The sequence below is a fragment of the Oncorhynchus keta genome, chromosome 4 (genome assembly GCF_023373465.1).
Source record: "Oncorhynchus keta strain PuntledgeMale-10-30-2019 chromosome 4, Oket_V2, whole genome shotgun sequence".
NCBI lineage: Eukaryota > Metazoa > Chordata > Actinopteri > Salmoniformes > Salmonidae > Oncorhynchus > Oncorhynchus keta.
The window spans coordinates 39936717-39953062 of NC_068424.1; the positions used below are offsets into that span (position 1 = coordinate 39936717).

The 16346-nt window shown below is 44.3% G+C and overlaps 1 protein-coding gene across 7 annotated transcripts in view; it reads left to right on the forward strand.

The window, feature by feature from the left end:
* The window catches only part of LOC118383018 (MAGUK p55 subfamily member 7-like), a 268329-nt gene that overhangs the window by 125183 nt on the left and 126800 nt on the right, over positions 1-16346 (forward strand). For all 7 annotated transcript variants that reach the window (XR_008112793.1, XM_052506919.1, XM_052506917.1 and 4 more), the window contains 2 exons: positions 264-341; positions 13633-13713. Coding sequence is in view for 6 of the 7 variants with exons in the window: in XM_052506919.1 (XP_052362879.1) it covers positions 264-341; positions 13633-13713 (159 nt within the window). In the remaining variant the exon portion in view is untranslated. The remainder of the gene's footprint in view (positions 1-263; positions 342-13632; positions 13714-16346) is intronic.

The following is a 16346-nucleotide window of genomic DNA, read 5'->3' on the forward strand; positions in this document are numbered from 1 at the left end:
GTGTGTGTGTGTGTGTGTGTGTGTGTGTGTGTGTGTGTGTGTGTGTGTGTGTGTGTGTGTGTGTGTGTGTGTGTGTGTGTGTGTGTGTGTGTGTGTGTGTGTGTGTGTGTGTGCGCAGACACCAGCTACCTCAACTGGCACCCTAGCCTGCCCTGTGTATGTTTGCTTAGCCCAGCCTCCCCCGCTGACCCTCCAACCCCTCCCTCACCACCACGATCTATCTTTTCTTTCTCTCAATCTCTCCTTTGTTTCTGTCTCTCCAGATCCACGAGAGGCTGCAGCACTATGAGCATCGTAGTCCTGCCCCCGTCATGGACAGCGCAGGGTCCCTAGCCACTGACGTAAGTAGCTAACTGCTCCTTGCCCCTGTTTACACACACACAGACCCTATCACTGCTCCCCCGCTGAGTCGCCTGCTGGGAATCAGATCTGGTTTCACTGTTGTACTTTCTCCTCCCCATGAACTCTGACCTCGCTCCATGTAGCTACCAGGCTCTTCTCATTCTCAGAACCAAATGACTCGCCTGTTCCAATAACACTGCACCCTTAGATCCTACTCCTCCCTCAACCCCCTCCTCCACCATTCCCTCCTATACATCCAGCTCCCATGGCCCCAGGGAGAGAGTGATCATTGTCAGAGGGCAAAAGGAAGGAGGGAGAGAGTGAGATATGGCAGAAATGGAAGATGGATGAGAACGTCAGGGCAGAGGACAGGAGACGAAACGACAGATGAAAGAGGAGAAATGAGTCGTGGAGCATAAATACAGGATACAAGAGAGGAAGAGAGAGAGAGAGAGAGAGGGGAGGCGTCACACCATCACCTGTGCCACGCGGCCCCTCAATTTATTAACCTGTCGTCCTGTCCGCAAAACTCCACTGCTGGCTCCACTGTGTGTGTGTGTGTGTGTGTGTGTGTGTGTGTGTGTGTGTGTGTGTGTGTGTGTGTGTGTGTGTGTGTGTGTGTGTGTGTGTGCGTGCGTGCGTGCGTGCGTGCGTGCGTGCGTGCGTGCGTGCGTGCGTGTGGACGTGCGTGCTCCACTGTGCTTGCATGTGTGCGAAGACAGAGTGCAAACATGGCTGCCAGTAATGTTTTTTTTTCCTTTTGTATGTCCGTTAGTACCTCTGCTCCGATCATCACAGCGCTGAAAAACACGCTGATTGTTAACTACACACACACACACCTGTATAAACCACTTATCCAGTCTGGCTTAGTACTGTAAGTGGAGGAGGAGGGACAGCGATGGTTTAATGGTGTGGTTTTGTTTAAATCCCCTGTTCTGTTTATTGTAATCAAAGTGCTATGGAGTATTCCTATCCTTCTGAAGAGCACACAGCCATACAGTACCAGTCAAAAGTTTGGACACACCTACTCATTCAAAGATTTTTCTTTATTTTTACTATTCTCTACATTGTAGAATAATAGTGAAGACATCAAAACTATGAAATAACACATATGGAATAATGTAGTAACCAACAAGTAACCAATATATTTTCATTTAGATTCTAAAAAGAAGCCACTCTTTTCCTTTGGTGACAGCTTTGCACACTCTTGGCATATTCTATCAACCTTCTTCACCTGGAATGCTTTTCCAACAGTCTTGAAGGAGTTCCCACATATGCTGAACACTTGCTTTTCCTTCACTCTGCGGTCCAACTCGTCCAAACCATCTCAATTGGGTTGAGGTCGCTGATTGTGGAGGCCAGGTCATCTGATGCAGCCCTCCACCACACTCATTCTTGGTCAAATAGCCCTTACACCGCCTGGAGGTGTGTTGGGCCATTGTCCTGTTGAAAAAGATATGTTAGTCCCACTAAGCTCAAACTAGATGGGATGGCGTATCGCTGCAGAATGCTGAGGTAGCCATGCTGGTTAAGTGTGCCTTGAATTCTAAATAAATCACAGACACACATGCAGAGATCATTGGTTCACCTATTCTGCGTCTCACAAAGACACGGCAGTTCGAAACAAAAATCTCAAAATTGGACTCATCAGACCAAAGGACAGATTTCCATCGGTGTAATGTCCATTGCTCGTGTTTCTTGACCCAAGCAAGTCTCTTCTTCTTATTGGTGTCCTTCAGTAGTGGTTTCTTTGCAGAAATTCGAACATGAATGCCTGATTCACGCAGTATCCTCTGAACAGTTGATGTTGAGATGTGTCTGTACTTGAACTCTATGTTGCATTTATTTAGCCCTCAAGGCTGAACTCTAATGAACTTATCCTCACTCATCTGAACTCTAATGAACTTATCCTTTGCAGCAGAGGTAACTCTGGGTCTTCCTTTCCTGTGGCGGTCCTCATGAGAGCCAGTTTCATCATAGTGCTTGATGGTTGCTGCAAATGCACTGGAAGAAACTTTCAAAGTTCTTGAAATGTTCCGTATTGACTGACCTTCATGTCTTAAAGTAATGATGGACTGTCATTTCTCTTTGCTTATTTGAGTTGTTCTTGCCATATCCTCTTTGGGGCAGGTGGGACGGTAGCGTCCCACCGAGCCAACATCCGGTGAAATTGCAGAGCTCAAAATTCAAAATACAAAAGTAGTAATATTAAACATTTGTGAAAATACAAGTGTTATACACCATTCTTCAGCTTAGAATATTGGTAATCGAACCGCTTTGTCCGATTTATAATAGGCTTTACGGCAAAAGCATAGCATTCGGAGTTCTAAATTGAGCAGCTGCTGAAAAATTAGCTCCTGTATATATTGAGATTTAAATGTTTTTTTAGAGTGAAGTACATCGAAAAAAAATCAAGAGAAAACTGCAAGACTCAATAGAAGACAAAACAAGGAACAAGCCAAAAGACAGGCTTTTGAAAAATTAACTATTTTTCATAAAATTGTACAGTTATCTTAGCTAGCTGAATTGCTAGCAGAATTGTTTACTTGTTGCTAAGCAGTTGCTAGGGACTCTTCTGGAAGAAGCTAGTAGCTTACAAAGAATAACAACAAAAATATCTAGTTAACAGAAGAAAGGAAGACAAAATAAGGACAAAAGAAGGACAGAAGAAAAAGGAAAAGAAAGAGGACAACAAAGTGAAACAGTCAGCACTTCTATTGCAACTTTGTATTTCGTCGTCCTAACATAGTCTACACTGCTATCTGCCCAGCAGCTAGCCAGCTAGCAAACGTCCACCGTCTACCGAATAGCAGCACTGTAGAAACTATTACACTCAACTGAACGACTTGATTAGTGTAGTGTTAGCTAGCTACATAGTTGTCTTTGCTGTCTTCGTATCCAAGATAATTGTGTAGTTTAGAGCGTGTAGTCTTAGAGTGATTATCTTAATTTACCGAGGTTAGCTAGCCAGCTATTTGTCGTCCTTAACATAGGAGACACTGCTAGCTAGCCAACAGCTAGCCAACGTCTACTGAATAGAACTTCCGCACTCAACAACCCGGTCGCATTCCGCTCGCTCCACAGGTAGTATCACATTTTCATTTCATTTCATTACAGCACAACGGTTTGATTTGTTTGATCGTAGCTAGCTACATAGCTAGCTACATAGCCGTCTGTGTATCAAAGATAATTGTGTAGTCTAGAGCGATTTTCTAGGTTAGCTAGCCAGCTATTGTCGTTCTTTTAACGCAACGTAACGTAATCAACACTGCTAGCTAGCTAGCTAGCCCCCAATAGCAGCACTGTAGAAACTATTACACTCAACGGAACGACTTGATTAGTGTAGTGTCAACAACGCAGCCACTGCCAGCTAGTCTACAAAGTCAACAACGCAGCCACTGCCAGCTAGCCTACTTCAGCAGTACTGTATCATTTTAATCATTTTAGTCAATAAGATTCTTGCTACGTAAGCTTAACTTTCTGAACATTCGAGACGTGTAGTCCACTTGTCATTCCAATCTCCTTGCATTAGCGTAGCCTCTTCTGTAGCCTGTCAACTATGTGTCTGTCTATCCCTGTTATCTCCTCTCTGCACAGACCATACAAACGCTCCACACCGCGTGGCCGCGCCACCCTAATCTGGTGGTCCCAGCGCGCACGACCCACGTGGAGTTCCAGGTCTCCGGTAGCCTCTGGAACTGCCGATCTGCGGCCAACAAGGCAGAGTTCATCTCAGCCTATGCCTCCCTCCAGTCCCTCGACTTCTTGGCACTGACGGAAACATGGATCACCACAGATAACACTGCTACTCCTACTGCTCTCTCTTCGTCCGCCCACGTGTTCTCGCACACCCCGAGAGCTTCTGGTCAGCGGGGTGGTGGCACCGGGATCCTCATCTCTCCCAAGTGGTCATTCTCTCTTTCTCCCCTTACCCATCTGTCTATCGCCTCCTTTGAATTTCATGCTGTCACAGTTACCAGCCCTTTCAAGCTTAACATCCTTATCATTTATCGCCCTCCAGGTCCCCTCGGAGAGTTCATCAATGAGCTTGATGTCTTGATAAGCTCCTTTCCTGAGGACGGCTCACCTCTCACAGTTCTGGGCGACTTTAACCTCCCCACGTCTACCTTTGACTCATTCCTCTCTGCCTCCTTCTTTCCACTCCTTTCCTCTTTGACCTCACCCTCTCACCTTCCCCCTACTCACAAGGCAGGCAATACGCTCAACCTCATCTTTACTAGATGCTGTTCTTCCACTAACCTCATTGCAACTCCTCCAAGTCTCCGACCACTACCTTGTATCCTTTTCCCTCTCGCTCTCATCCAACACTTCCCACACTGCCCCTACTCGGATGGTATCGCGCCGTCCCAACCTTCGCTCTCTCCCCCCATGACTCTCTCCTCTTCCATCCTATCATCTCTTCCCTCTGCTCAAACCTTCTCCAACCTATCTCCTGATTCTGCCTCCTCAACCCTCCTCTCCTCCCTTTCTGCATCCTTTGACTCTCTATGTCCCCTATCTTACAGGCCGGCTCGGTCCTCCCTCCCGCTCCGTGGCTCGACGACTCATTGCGAGCTCACAGAACAGGGCTCCGGGCAGCCGAGCGGAAATGGAGGAAAACTCGCCTCCCTGCGGACCTGGCATCCTTTCGCTCCCTCCTCTCTACATTTTCCTCCTCTGTCTCTGCTGCTAAAGCCACTTTCTACCACTCTAAATTCCAAGCATCTGCCTCTAACCCTAGGAAGCTCTTTGCCACCTTCTCCTCCCTCCTGAATCCTCCTCCCCTCCCCCCTCCTCCCTCTCTGCAGATGACTTCGTCAACCATTTTGAAAAGAAGGTCGACGACATCCGATCCTCGTTTGCTAAGTCAAACGACACCGCTGGTTCTGCTCACACTGCCCTACCCGGTGCTCTGACCTCTTTCTCCCCTCTCTCAGATGAAATCTCGCGTCTTGTGACGGCCGGCCGCCCAACAACCTGCCCGCTCGACCCTATCCCCTCCTCTCTTCTCCAGACCATTTCCGGAGACCTTCTCCCTTACCTCACCTCGCTCATCAACTCATCCCTGACCGCTGGCTACGTCCCTTCCGTCTTCAAGAGAGCGAGAGTTGCACCCCTTCTGAAAAAACCTACACTCGATCCCTCCGATGTCAACAACTACAGACCAGTATCCCTTCTTTCTTTTCTCTCCAAAACTCTTGAACGTGCCGTCCTTGGCGAGCTCTCCCGCTATCTCTCTCAGAATGACCTTCTTGATCTAAATCAGTCAGGTTTCAAGACTAGTCATTCAACTGAGACTGCTCTTCTCTGTATCACGGAGGCGCTCCGCACCGCTAAAGCTAACTCTCTCTCCTCTGCTCTCATCCTTCTAGACCTATCGGCTGCCTTCGATACTGTGAACCATCAGATCCTCCTCTCCACCCTCTCCGAGTTGGGCATCTCCGGCGCGTCCTACCAGACAGGTCGCTCCTACCAGGTGGCGTGGCGAGAATCTGTCTCCTCACCACGCGCTCTCACCACTGGTGTCCCCCAGGGCTCTGTTCTAGGCCCTCTCCTATTCTCGCTATACACCAAGTCACTTGGCTCTGTCATAACCTCACATGGTCTCTCCTATCATTGCTATGCAGACGACACACAATTAATCTTCTCCTTTCCTCCTTCTGATGACCAGGTGGTGAATCGCATCTCTGCATGTCTGGCAGACATATCAGTGTGGATGACGGATCACCACCTCAAGCTGAACCTCGGCAAGACGGAGCTGCTCTTCCTCCCGGGGAAGGACTGCCCGTTCCATGATCTCGCCATCACGGTTGACAACTCCATTGTGTCCTCCTCCCAGAGCGCTAAGAACCTTGGCCTGATCCTGGACAACACTCTGTCGTTCTCAACTAACATCAAGGCGGTAGCCCGTTCCTGTAGGTTCATGCTCTACAACATCCGCAGAGTACGACCCTGCCTCACACAGGAAGCGGCGCAGGTCCTAATCCAGGCACTTGTCATCTCCCGTCTGGATTACTGCAACTCGCTGTTGGCTGGGCTCCTGCCTGTGCCATTAAACCCCTACAACTCATCCAGAACGCCGCAGCCCGTCTGGTGTTCAACCTTCCCAAGTTCTCTCACGTCACCCCGCTCCTCCGCTCTCTCCACTGGCTTCCAGTTGAAGCTCGCATCCGCTACAAGACCATGGTGCTTGCCTACGGAGCTGTGAGGGGAACGGCACCTCAGTACCTCCAGGCTCTGATCAGTCCCTACACCCAAACAAGGGCACTGCGTTCATCCACCTCTGGCCTGCTCGCCTCCCTACCACTGAGGAAGTACAGTTCCCGCTCAGCCCAGTCAAAACTGTTCGCTGCTCTGGCTCCCCAATGGTGGAACACACTCCTCATGACGCCAGGACAGCGGAGTCAATCACCACCTTCCGGGGACACCTGAAACCCCACCTCTTTAAGGAATACCTAGGATAGGATAAAGTAATCCCCCCTTAAAAGATTTAGATGCACTATTGTAAAGTGGCTGTTCCACTGGATGTCATAAGGTGAATGCACCAATTTGTAAGTCGCTCTGGATAAGAGCTTATCCTTTGCAGCAGAGGTAACTCTGTCTGCTAAATGACTTAAATGTAAATGTAAATGTAATTTGATTTTCTGAGGACAGCGCCCCGCATACTTCCTGCATTAACATAAATTCATAACCTGAACAGGTGTCACAAAACTCAGAAATAGCGATAAAATAAATAACTTACCTTTGAAGATCTTCATCTTTTTGCAATCCAAAGGGTCCCAGTTACACAATGAATGTTCATTTTGTTTGATAAAGTCCTTCTTTATATCCCAAAAATGTCAGTTTATATGGCACGTTTGATTCAGAAATCCACCTGTTCCGACTCGCCCAACATACCTACAAAGGAATCTAAAAAGTTACCTGTAAACTTCATCCAAACAATCCAAACAACGTTTCTAATCCAGCCTCAGGTACCCTAATAGGCAAATAATCAATCAAATTTAAGACGGAATATACGGTATTCAATACCGGAGAAAAAGAACGAGGAGCACACACTCATTCACCCCGAGCCAAAAAACTTCTTCTGAGGGATACTTCGAAAGAATACATTTTTTCAAAAAACAAGCATGAAACAATTTCTAAAGACTGTTGACATCTAGTGGAAGCCATAGGAACTGCAATCTGGGTCCTAATTATTAGACTTTCCCATAGAAAAGCATTGAAAAGTCCTGGATGGATTGTCATTGGGGTCTCGCCTGCCAAATCAGTCCTGTTATACCCACAGACAATATTTTAATAGTTTAGTCACGGTAAATACGCTTTTTCAAGCTCTGATGCTGATGATTGTCATTTGTAGCCTACCAAACATGTTAACTGCCTGGTACTCAGCACTCTATTGTCCCTCTAATCACCCTGACATCAATGCAAATGTGATCGAAAATCAAATCAAACACTTCATAAGAGCTCATGTTGCATAACATTTCTCTAGGCTATGCAAATGCATGAGATAACAGAGTTATGGTCTCTTAAAAAGAGGAGGATCGCATCAGCTTTCTATAGACTAAGGCCTACTATATTTATTTCTCAACTTTCCTAATATTAAGCACATTACTTACCTTTACAAAGGGGGATAGCCTACCTGGCTGGCATGGAAATGAACCACGGGAAAAGCATCCTCCATTGGCTATTTAAGTGCATAGATGACATATTTTTTTCCCCTACCCCTGTTCTGAGACAGGTGCATGATAATGTGATAATGGTCCATTTTAAATCAAAACTAATTTCACACATATATGATCTACTATATGTAAAGACAACATTAAATTAAGAACAGTACTAGCCTATCACCTGTGAATGATACAGTATATTGACACTTGTAAACGATGCCCAGCTTGTTTGCGGTAAGGAAAGAAACAGCGCTTGCCTTTTTTTGGCAACTTTTTCAAATCATAGTCACACACCTCATGTCCATAGACCTATATGTTTTGATAAGGTTTGTATCAAAACTAAAATGGCCAAATAACTCCTTAAAGTTAAGCACATTCATTCGCTTTACAACTGGTGTAGAGCCTAACCGCAGTAGGCTATAAACGTGATTGTTCCAAAATGCAATCAATTAACGGAGGGGAAAAAACAGTCTCAAAAGTCACCGCAAATGCGATTATGCATGTAATGCTTCATTATAAAGGTGCATTTTTATGGTGAAAATGTTCTTCCCCAAACATGCCACCTATGTCAAATCAAACTTTATTTGTCACATGCGCCGAATACAACAAGTGTAGACTTTACCGTGAAATGCTTACTTACAAGATAATAACCAACAGTGCAGTTCAAGAAGATGTGAATTTCAAGTTTGGGGAAGAACATTTTCCTGACTGCTGTCTTGAGATTTTGCTTCAATATATCCACATAATTTTCCTCCCTCATGATGCCATCTATTTTGTGAAGTGCACCAGCCCTTCCTGCAGCAAAGCATCCCCACAACATGATGCTGCCACCCCCGTACTTCACTGTTGGGATGGTGTTCTTCGGCTTGCAAGCTTCCCCCTTTTTCCTCCAAACATAACGATGGTCATTATGGCCAAACAGTTCTATTTTTGTTTCATCACATCAGAGGACATTTCTCCAGAAAGTACGATATTTGTCCCCATGTGCAGTTGCAAACCGTAGTCTGGGTTTTTATTGCTGTTTTGGAGCTGTGGCTTCTTCCTTGAAGAGTAGCCTTTCAGGTTATGTCGATATTGGACTCATTTTACTGTGGATATAGATACTTTTGTACCTGTTTCCTCCAGCATCTTCACAAGGTCCTTTGCTGTTGTTCTGGGATGGATTTGCACTTTTAGCACCAAAGTACGTTCATCTCTAGGAGACAGAACGCTTCTTCTTCCTGAGCGGCATGATGGCTGTGTGGTCCCATGGTGTTTATACTTGTGTACTGTTGTTTGTACAGATGAATGTGGTACCTTCAAGCCTTTGGAAATTGTCCCCATGGATGAACCAGACATATGGAGGTCTACTTTTTCTTCTGAGGTTTTGGCTGATTTCTTTTGATTTTCCGATGATGTCAAGCAAAGAGGCACTGAGTTTGAAGGTAGGCCTGGAAATACATCCACAGGTACACCTCCAATTGACTCAAATGATGTCAATTAGCCTATCAGAAGCTTCTAAAGCCATGACACCATTTTCTAGAATTTTCCAAGCTGTTTAAAGGCACAGTCAACTTAGTGTATGTAATCTTCTGACCCACCGGAATTGTGATACAGTGAATTATAAGTGAAATAATCTGTCTGTAAACAATTGTTGGAAAAATTACTTTTGTCATGCACAAAGTAGATGTCCTAACCGACTTGCCAAAACTGTAGTTTGTTAACAAGAAATGTGTGTAGTGGTTAAAAAACAAGTTTTAATCACTCCAACCTAAGTGTATGTAAACTGAGTTCAACTGTATATTTTCCTCAGATTACACATAATTTGAAATCAAATACAATTCAGATAAACGCCCATTTATATTAGGTGAAATACCACAGTGTGCCATCACAGCAGCGATATGTGTGACCTGTTGCTATGCAAAAAGGGCAACCAGTGGAGCACAAACACCATTGTAAACACAATCATATTTATTTGTATTTATTTTTCTTTCTTGTATACCACTGTACATAGCCAATAATATAACATTTGAAATCTCTATTATTTTGAAACTCTTCTGTGTGTAATGTTTACTGTTCAATTCTGATTGTTTATTTCACTTGCTTTGGCAATGTAAATGTATGTTTCCCATGCCAATAAAGCCCCTTTGAATTGAACTCAATTAAGAGAGAGAGTGCAGGACAACTTTGTTTCTCTTTCCTTCTCCCTCTCTCCCTCCCTTCCTAGGTCGTGGCAAGCGTCCATCTCAGTATTTCTTTATGGGACACAACTATCAGTCCCCCCCCGTAAATTTGTCAAATTACAGCTTCTTAAATTTACGCTTCCTCGTAAATTCTGTGAGAAACCTCACGCAGGGATTATTAGATATCATGATAAAAGCCAGAGATGTTTTATCAACGTGTCTAGGAGTGCCCGAGCAGACGACGGCGGTGCAAAACGATTCCAAGCACTTGTGTGTGTTTTTAAGAAGTATCCTTTTTCAACCGCGTCGTTGCTCGGAGCTCGAAATGGAACCGAATTAAGTTGTTGTGTAGAGTGTATGTATTTGACCTGCTATACTAGAGGAGCTCTTGGTTAAATTCATTTTGGGTTTGGATTTCGGTAATGGAGGTTTAATTGATTGCCTAACATAAAATGACACTTCAACTCCTGTCTGCCCTATTGTACTGTCTAGAGCAGTCTCAGCAGGTGACGGCTGTAGCCACAGACCCACAAGTCCAGACCTCTAGTGCGTGTGTGTATGTGTGTTAGCTGGCTCAGCAGGTGACAACTGCAGCCATAGACTCACTAAATGAGAGGCTGTCATTCCCCAGACTGGCCACCAGGTGGGCCCAGAGAGCATTTCTCTCGCTCTCACTCTCTCTCTCGCTCTCTCGCTCTCTCTCACTCTCACTCTCGCTCTCTCGCTCTCTCTCTCGCTCTCGCTCTCTCTATTCTTTTCTATTAAATTAAATTAAAGGACTTTATTGGCATGGGAAACACATGTTAACATTGCCAAAGCAGATAATAAACAAAAGTAGATAATAAACAAAAGTGAAATAAACAATGAAAATTTACTGTAAACATTACCCCCCCCCACACACACACACACACACAGGTCATAGGCAGCCACTGACTGCCACTCCACAGTCACAGTGCTAGAGATGTACAAGTGATGAGGTCAGGTAGCTTATTTGTCTCACTTTAATTATCACTTTAAGTCTCACTTTAATTATTATTATTATCTTTGTCTCAAAGTGTTTAAGACACGGAGGTGAACGCATACTGACAAATATTGTCATTGTGTGAAATTGTGAAACTGTCATTAGGGTAGACAAACCTGACATATTTGAAGCTGTAGTATACCAGCATTTCATTCAATTCTTACATTTCATAATCTCATCCAGCACTAAGCTCTTTCCGACGGCACTGTCCAAGAGACGTAATCATGTCGAAGAGACAGAACCATGCTTTTGCACAAGTAAGATATTCTCCTAACCAGATAATGTTGTGGAAACCTCTGGTGTCACATTAAATCCTTAAAGGACAACCATTAATTGAACAAGATTTGTGTGTCAGTTATAGCAGGTTTTTATTTGCGTTTGAAATAACGTAATCGGTTCTCAGGGATGCGGGAACTGTAAACTCAGTGCTCCACATCAGGCCTCTCTAAATACACCCCAGTGTGGGCCCACCGGCTATGGAGTTACAAATGAAGCACGCTCAGCCACAATCCACAAAGTAGCCCATCAGGTTTTTTTCTTCCTCTCACACAGACAGATGAAGAGAGAGAGAATGGAAAGTGTGATTCTAGAGTAGAAGCATCAAGGTAGTGTATAGTATGTTGTCAAACATGCCTCATCTTTACTCCCTAGTGAGTTATGAGCTAAACTTTTTAATAAAACAATAAAAAGGCCTGGAAATGTACGGTTGGTTCTCTCTCTATCTCGTTCTCTCTTTCAGTTCAAATTCATTTTCAATGTAAGGGTTTTATTGGCATGGGATAGATATGTTTACATTGCCAAAGCAAGTGAAACAGATAATATACAAAAGTGAAATGAACAATTAAAGAAATAACAGTAAATATTATACTCATAAAAGAATAAATGTCATATGTGCAAATAGTTAAAGTACAAAATGGAAAATAAATAAACATAAATATGGGTTGTATTTACAATGGTGTTTGTTCTTCACTGGTTGCCCTTTTCTTGTGGCAACAGGTTACACATCTCGCTGCTGTGATTCCACACTGTGGTATTTAACACAGTAGATATGGGAGTTTATCAAAATTGGATTTGTTTTCAAATTCTTTGTGGGTCTGTGTAATCTGAGTGAAATATGTGTCTCTAATATGGTCATACATTTGACAGGAGGTTAGGAAGTGCAGCTCAGTCTCCACCTCAGTTTGTGGGCAGTGTGCACATAGCCTGTCTTCTCTTGAGAGCCAGGTCTGCCTACGGCAGCCTTTCTCAATAGCAAGGCTATGCTCACCGAGTGTGTACATAGTCAAACTTTTCCTTAATTTTGGGTCAGTCACAGTGGTCAGGTATTCTGCCACTGTGTATTCTCTGTTTAGGGTCAAATAGCATTCGAGTTTGCTCAGTTTTTTTTGTTAATTCTTTCCAATGTGTCATGTACTTATCTTTTTGTTTTCTCATGATTTGGTTGGTTCTAATTGTATTGCTGTCGCAGGGCTTTGTGGGGTCCCTTTGTGTTTGTGAACAGAGCCCCAGGACCAGCTTTCTTAGGGGACTCTTCTCCGGGTACTTCTCTCTCTAGGTGATGGCTTTATTATGGAAGGTTGTATTTCATTGTATTTCTGTTCAAAATTTTGTATCAAGACTGCCCAAATGTGACTAATTTGTTTATTAATAACTTTTCATGTTCAAAACTGTGCACTCTCCTTAAACAATAGCATGGTATTCTTTCACTGTAAAAGCTACTGTAAACTGGACAGTGCGTTTAGATTAACAAGAATTTAAGCTTTCTGCGAATATCAGAATGTCTATGTCCTGGGAAATGTTCTTGTTACTTAGAACCGTTCAGGAAGTCCAGGATCCAGTTGCAGAGGGAGGTGTTATCTAGGTCTGGGCCTGGGCCCCTGGCTATGGCTGGAGTAGAGAGAATTAAGGTGCTGCCTGGTGTCCCTCAGCATACATTGGACAGACAATCCCTGTCTCTAGATCATGGCTGGGGCTTCTTTTTGTTTGTGTGTGTGTTAACCTGGTCCTGTTAGTCAGCTGTTAGTCAGCTGTATGAATGTCTGTGTTGACTATATTAATGCTAACACTCTCTCTCTCTCTCTCTCTCTCTCTCTCTCTCTCTCTCTCTCTCTCTCCCTCTCCCTCTCCCTCTCTCTCTCTCTCTCTCTCTCTCTCTCTCTCTCTGTCTCTCTCTGTCTGTCTGTCTGTCTGTCTGTCTGTCTGTCTGTCTGTCTGTCTGTCTGTCTGTCTGTCTGTCTGTCTGTCTGTCTGTCTGTCTGTCTGTCTGCCTGCCTGCCTGCCTGCCTGTCTGTCTGTCTGTCTGTCTGTCTGTCTGTCTGTCTGTCTGTCTGTCTGTCTGTCTGTCTGTCTGTCTCTCTCTCTCTCTCTCTCTCTCTCTCTCTCTCTCTCTCTCTCTCTCTCTCTCTCTCTCTTTCTCCCTGTCTATATTCCTATATCTCAGCTGTCTGAGGAACTGCAGGTTAAAGGTGGCAGTGGAGGAATCGGAGAGCTGCTAAAACTACTGGCTAAACCCCACGTCAAGGTAACAGACACACACTCACACACCAACTCTCTCTGTCTCTCTCTCTCTCTTGTGCGCTCTCTCTTGCTCTCTCTCTCTATACCTCACTTACCAGCTCACCACAGAACATAGGCTCTTTTCCTCCTTCCCTTACACACTCCCTATTTATTCCATCTTTCTACATGGTACTCAGTCAATCTTGTATTAGTGCATTATTTTATTATTCCATCTCCCGCCCTCCAACAATGACATCATCTCCTAGTTTTACTATAGTCTCTTTCATTTGGGATGCAGCCGTAGGTTCTGTGTCCTCTGTGATACATCAATCCACTGTTCATCCACAGGTCAGCCAGACAGATATGATGTCACACAAACGGATGTAGCACTTCTTGAAACTTTTTAAAGCTTCTTTCTCTCTCTCTCCTTTTAACAATTCTCTGGCTGCCTTCTCTCTCTCTTGTTAGACATAAATCTAAATCTCAATGGTTGAGTGTGTGTTTGTGTGATGGAGATAGGGAGGTTTGGATTGCTGAATCAGTCCAGCCGTCTCAGAGTCAGACAGACAGAACGCTGTGTACAGTAGGGCAGAAAGACAATGGTTACAAGATGAATGGAGTCAGATGGACCCCCTCACAGGAAACAAATGGAGATAAGGGGAATCCATCATGTATGTGAATCCATCATAACTGCGGTCTGTAACTCAAATGGCACCCTATTCCCTATATAGTGCACTACTTATGCCCAAGACTACAGTGCCTTCGGAAAGTATTCAGACCCCTTGACTTTTTCCACATTTTGTTACGTTAGTCTTATTCCAAAATTGATTAAATATAAACATTTCTCTATCTACATACAATACCCCATAATGACAAAACAAAAACAGGTTTTTAAAAATGTATTTAAATGTATAAAAAAAATAAAAAACACATACCTTATTTACATAAGTATTCAGACCCTTTGCTAAGAGACTCAACAGGTCCATCCTGTTCATCCTTAGGTCCATCCTGTTTCCATTGATCATCCTCGAGATGTTTCTACAACTTGATTGGAGTACACCTGTGTTCAAATTACTTGATTGTACATGCTTTGGAAAGGCACACACCTGTCTATGTAAGGTCCCACAGTTGACAGTGCATGTCAGAGCAAAAACCAAGCCTTGAGGTCGAAGGATTTATCCGTAGAGCTCCAAGACTGGATTGTGCCAAGGCACAGATCTGGGGAAGAGTACCAAAACATTTCCGCAGCATTGAAGGACCCCAAGAACAAAGTGGCCTCCATCATTCTTAAATGGAAGAAGTTTGGAACCACCAAGACTATTCCTAGAGCTGGCCTCCCGGCCCAACTGAGCAATCGGCAGAGAATGGCCTTGGTCAGGGAGGTGAGCTAGAACCCGATGGTCACTCTGACAGAGCTCTAGAGTTCCTCTGTGGAGATGGGAGAACCTTCCAGAAGGACAATCATCTCTGCAGCACTCCACCAATCAGACTTTTGTGTGCCCCCCCAACCCCTCTTTTACACTGTTGCTACTCCCTGTTTATCTTATACGCATAATCACTTTAACTATACATTCCTGTACATACTACCTCAACCAGTGCTCCCGTACATTGGCTAACCGGGCTAACAATCTGCATTGTGTCCTACCACCCGCTATGCTACTGCTACTCTCTGTTCATCATATATGCACAGTCACTTTAACCATACATACATGTACATACTGCCTCAAAAAGCCTGACTAACCGGTGTCTGTATATAGCCTTGCTACTGTTATTTTCAAATGTATTGTTTTATTTCTTTACTTACCCACACACACACACATACCTTTTTTTCACATTATTGGTTAGAGCCTGTAAGTAAACATTTCACTGTTGTGTTCGGCACACGTGACAAATACACTTTGATTTGATTTGATATGGTAGAGTGGCAAGACGGAAGCCACTCCTCAGTAAAAGGCACATGACAGCCGGCTTGAAGTTTGCCAAAAGGCACCTAAAGATTCTCAGACTATGAGAAACAATGCAGGAGTGGCTTCAGGACAAGTCTCTGAATGTCCTTGAGTGGCCCAGCCAGAGCATGGACTTGAACCCAATCAAACATCTCTGGAGAGACCTGAAAATAGCTGTGCAGCAACGCTCCCCATCCAACCTAACAAAGCTTGAGAGGATATGCAGAGAAGAATGGGAGAAACTCCCCAAATAAAGGTGTGCCAATATTGTAGCGTCATACCCAAGATGACTCGAAGGCTGCCAAAGGTGCTTCAACAAAGTACTGAGCAAATGATCTGAAGGCTTATGTAAATGTCATTTTTCAGTTTATTTTATTTGATTATTTTTGGCAAATTTAAAAATATATACACTGCTCAAAATAATAAAGGGAACACTTAAACAACACAATGTAACTCCAAGTCAGGGCTCCGGGCAGCCGAGCGGAAATGGAGGAAAACTCGCCTCCCTGCGGACCTGGCATCCTTTCACTCCCTCCTCTCTACATTTTCCTCCTCTGTCTCTGCTGCTAAAGCCACTTTCTACCACTCTAAATTCCAAGCATCTGCCTCTAACCCTAAGAAGCTCTTTGCCACCTTCTCCTCCCTCTCTGCAGATGACTTCGTCAACCATTTTGAAAAGAAGGTCGACGACATCCGATCCTCGTTTGCTAAG